General features: G+C 59.2%; 1 protein-coding gene across 1 annotated transcript in view; it reads left to right on the top strand.

Annotated features, from left to right (window-relative positions):
- The first annotated feature begins 3,553 nt into the window (after positions 1–3,553).
- Nrbp2 (nuclear receptor binding protein 2) overlaps positions 3,554–3,787 on the top strand; it is an 11,104-nt gene continuing 10,870 nt past the window's right edge. The window contains exon 1 of the mRNA XM_013033838.1: positions 3,554–3,754. Within this exon, the coding sequence (XP_012889292.1) occupies positions 3,554–3,754 (201 nt within the window). The remainder of the gene's footprint in view (positions 3,755–3,787) is intronic.

Raw genomic sequence — 3,787 nt, 5'->3', positions numbered from 1 at the left:
GTCCAGTTGTGGGGCCTGAACTCTGGGCCTGGGCGCTGTCCCTCAGCTCTTCAGCTCAAGGTTAGCACTCTACCACTTGAGCCACAGCGCCACTTCTAGCTTTTTTCTTTATGTGGTGCTGAGGAATTGAACCCAGGGCCTCAGGCATGCAAGGCAAGCGCTCTACCACTGAGCCACCTTCCCAGCCCCAAAACTATGAATTCTTAACATGAAGATTAAATAAGGAAAACAGCAGTGTCAAGCCTTGGGAACTCAGAGCTCTGCCAGTGTGGTCTTCACAAGGCTGTGGTTCCGTTGTGGGAGTCTAGCTCCTCACTCCTGGTCCCCACAGCACCCAGAGATCCTGTGGACCTGAAGTGGGCCATGGACACACTGCCATTGGTCAATTTCCTTTCCCCAGACTTGTTTGCGCTAGTACTAGGGACATTGAGTTGTTGTTGGCCGCTCATTTGTGTGTTTCTGTAGCCTCCCGGGGCGCGCTGGACTCCGGTGCAGCCACCTTCCGAGGCAGTCTTCCCCACGTCCATTCTCTTTCAAACTCCACCCCAGGCGCCACGAATCCCAAGAGCTGGGCCCAGGGTTGGGTGGCCACGTGCAGAGCAGAGGGGCCTCCTCCGGCAGGCCTGGGACAGTGCAAGGGACAGAGAGGCCGTTTCCCTCATACTGTCCAGCTCAGAAGGGGACCGAGTGAGTTCTCTGGACTTGGGCTTCCTGTGTCCACCGCAGGGCTGGGGCGATGCCGTCCTCAGGCCCAAGCTGTTGATGTGGCAGGGAGCACGCAGCCCCGCAGATGCACCTGGCCTGGGTCTCTGAGCTCTGCCCCTCACTGGTCAGGAGGAGGAAGGCCAGGCCAGGGTGCCACACTCGGTGGGGCCCGGATTACAATTCCAACTTGACACATGGTGAGCGGAGGCCCGGGAGGCCGAGCCACTCAGGTTCCTAGGGCAGGCTGGGACATCAGGCACCGACTCCTCAACGGGTCCTCAGTCAAGAGGCCCACACCAGCCCCGCTGGGGTCAGGAAGCTCGCGCCAGCCACCGCGGGCTGGCGCCCAGGCAGGTGTGAGGAGTCGGGGCACGGGGGGATGTGCAGTCTGGGAGTGGGGGGCACCAGGATTGTGGGGTGCGCAGGCAGGTTGAGGAACCGGGTGCACGGGGGGATGTGGAGAGTCTGGGGGTGTGGGGGGGGCACCGGGATTATGGGATCTTTGTGGCCATCTGAAGACAGAGCTCAGAGTAGTCCCAGGTCTTTGGCAGGCTGAGACCGGAGGGTTGCTTAAGCCCAGGTTAAAGCTAACCTAGAAAAAACAGATGGGCCAAATTAAGTCCAGAATCACCCAGCACAGAATCAGGGGAACTAGAACCTTCCAGGGTTTTGGTTTCCATTTGTGGGTTTTGTTTTGTTTTGTTCTTTTTTTCTGAGACAGCCTCCTCCTATGCAGCTCAGGCTGCTGGGAGCACAGGATTCCCGGCTGCGGTCCCAGCTGTTGGGGCCACACTGGTCTTTCTTTTCCTCCTCAAAGTCCAGCCTCAGCCTGACAAGCATCCTGCATTCCTAGTGCTAGGTGGTCCCGGTTACTCCACCAGGATCCTGACATCCACAGCATTCATCTGGTGTCCTACCGGGCACCGGCGGCTCACACCGTAAGCCTGCTATTCAGTGGGCCTAGATCTGAGGATCACGGTCCTAAGTCCAACTGAACAGGAAAGCCTGTGAGAACCCTGTGGTTCTAATGAACCACCAGAAAAAAAGCCATAAATGCATCTGTGGCTCAAGTGGTAGAGCGCTCACCTTGTGAAGAAAAAAATGCTCCTCAGATGATATGATGCCATGTCAACTTTATTTTACCACTCTCTTGACAAAGTGCAATTTGATCTTTTTGACAAATTGTTGGCATGACTAAAACCATGAAGTCTAATATTCCTCTAAGGCGATTTGGTAACTATGGTGACGTGCCATCACCGAGGGCCTTCAACACAGGAGCAGCTGTCAAGAGCACCCCTGGCCTTCTGTTTAGACAATGCCATCTTCTGCCTCCACTTCACAAGATTAAGAATGGTGACATCCCCTTGAAATCTCTCTTGAAACAATTGGTCATTTACATCCCATTGGTCCTTCTGAACACATGCTCACCGCCACCCAAACCTACCTCCCGCTCACCACGCTATGGAGGGACACGGGTCCAAGAGGCCCTCACGGACTCTTGTCTGGCAGGAGCAGTTTCTTGCCACCTGGTCCCCAGGGCAGACCACAACCTCCATGCTGGCTTCCTTAGAATGAGAACAAAGGGCAGGGGCGTGGCCCTCCTCTCACAGGGGCTAGCCCCTTCCACCGCCACCGTCGCAGAAGCGAGTCTTCGAGTCCAGTCTGCCCGTCCCCAGCAGGTGCTGCACCCGGCGTAATACCAGGCAGTAGGCCCACGGGGCAGACAGAGAATGGTGAGGGACCTCTAGGCGCCTCTCACTCCAGCTCCCCCCCCCGGCCCCACGGGGCAGACAGAGAATGGTGAGGGACCTCTAGGCGCCTCTCACTCCAGCCCCCCCCCCCCCGGCCTCACGGGGCAGACAGAGAATGGTGAGGGACCTCTAGGCGCCTCTCACTCCAGCTCTCCCCCCCCCCCGGCTTTTTCCTACCTGCGTCTGGGACACCTGCCCAAGCCCAGGGAGCCAGCTGACCTTCCAGGTGTGATGGGGTCAGAAAGGCAGGAATGAGAGAGCAAGCCACCCTCCTCCCCACACCAGTGGGAGGCTCCGAATGACCCTCAGGGAATATGAAGCCAGGCCTTCCTCCGATGTGTATCCGTGTGTCGTTGTTCTTGTTGTGAGTCTAGGCTTTAAACAACACAAATCTCTCCCAGCCTTCCTCAGCCATGGCGCGGGCAGGGCTGGAGGCTCCCCTCACCCCAGCAGCCCAGTCACCGGTTCCTGCAGTGCACCCTCCGTCTCTGCCGTCTGGCGTGGGCTCCTCCTCTGTTCACCCTCCCTCCTTTCAAACAAGGCCATGTTCCAGGTCCCAGGGATAAGGATGCTGTCTCCTTAGATAACCTACCTAGGCCTGTGCCCTGCCCACCCACAGAACTGGACAGTACGTTTGCGAGGGTCTGCTGTGTGCCAGGCCTTGTCTTGAGCAGGGGAAGGAGCAGACATCTGCCCGGAGCTCCAGGAGGAATCAGGACACAGAAGGAAGCCTTTGGGTACCACAAGCCACCATGGAGAAATCGGAAGGAGGCTAGGCTTGGGAGCGGCGGTTCTGCCTGTCTGAGGGGTGACAGGTGACCAGGACCCAAGGGCACGCTGGGAACGCTGGCAGAGGAAGGTCTTGCTGTCATCCCTGGCCTGGTGGGCAGACAGCCGAGGCTCAGGCTGCAGGGCAGGCCACAGGGCTGGGTGTCAGGCCAACTGTGAGGGCCTGGATTTGGTCCTCCAAGGAAGGAGAGGCCCGGCGGCCTCCCAGCATGAGCCTGGGGTCTGGCGAGTCATTATTAGGGCTCCTAGGCCTCAGAAAGGCACGAGGGCGCAGGCGCCATTTGCTACGGCCAAGCAAAGGGCTGGCGATGCGTGCCCCCGCCCCGTACCCTGGTTGTGGCACCGAGCATGCCCGGACCCCACTCATTGCTCAGACACTCGGGTGGCCCCGCAAAGACGACACCAATCACGCGGGGCGCGGGACCCGGCTCCGTGGACGGGCTGGATTTCAGCCTTCCACCCTGCGGAGCCCATCCTCTCCTGGTGAGGAGAGGCCGGGGCCAGGGCGAGTGCGAGAGGGCAGGGGCGCGGGAGCGGGGGCG

Source organism: Dipodomys ordii, unplaced genomic scaffold (assembly GCF_000151885.1).
Source record: "Dipodomys ordii isolate 6190 unplaced genomic scaffold, Dord_2.0 Scaffold179, whole genome shotgun sequence".
NCBI lineage: Eukaryota > Metazoa > Chordata > Mammalia > Rodentia > Heteromyidae > Dipodomys > Dipodomys ordii.
The sequence above is the reverse complement of the archived record's forward strand: the minus strand, read 5'-3'. Positions and strand labels throughout refer to the sequence as shown.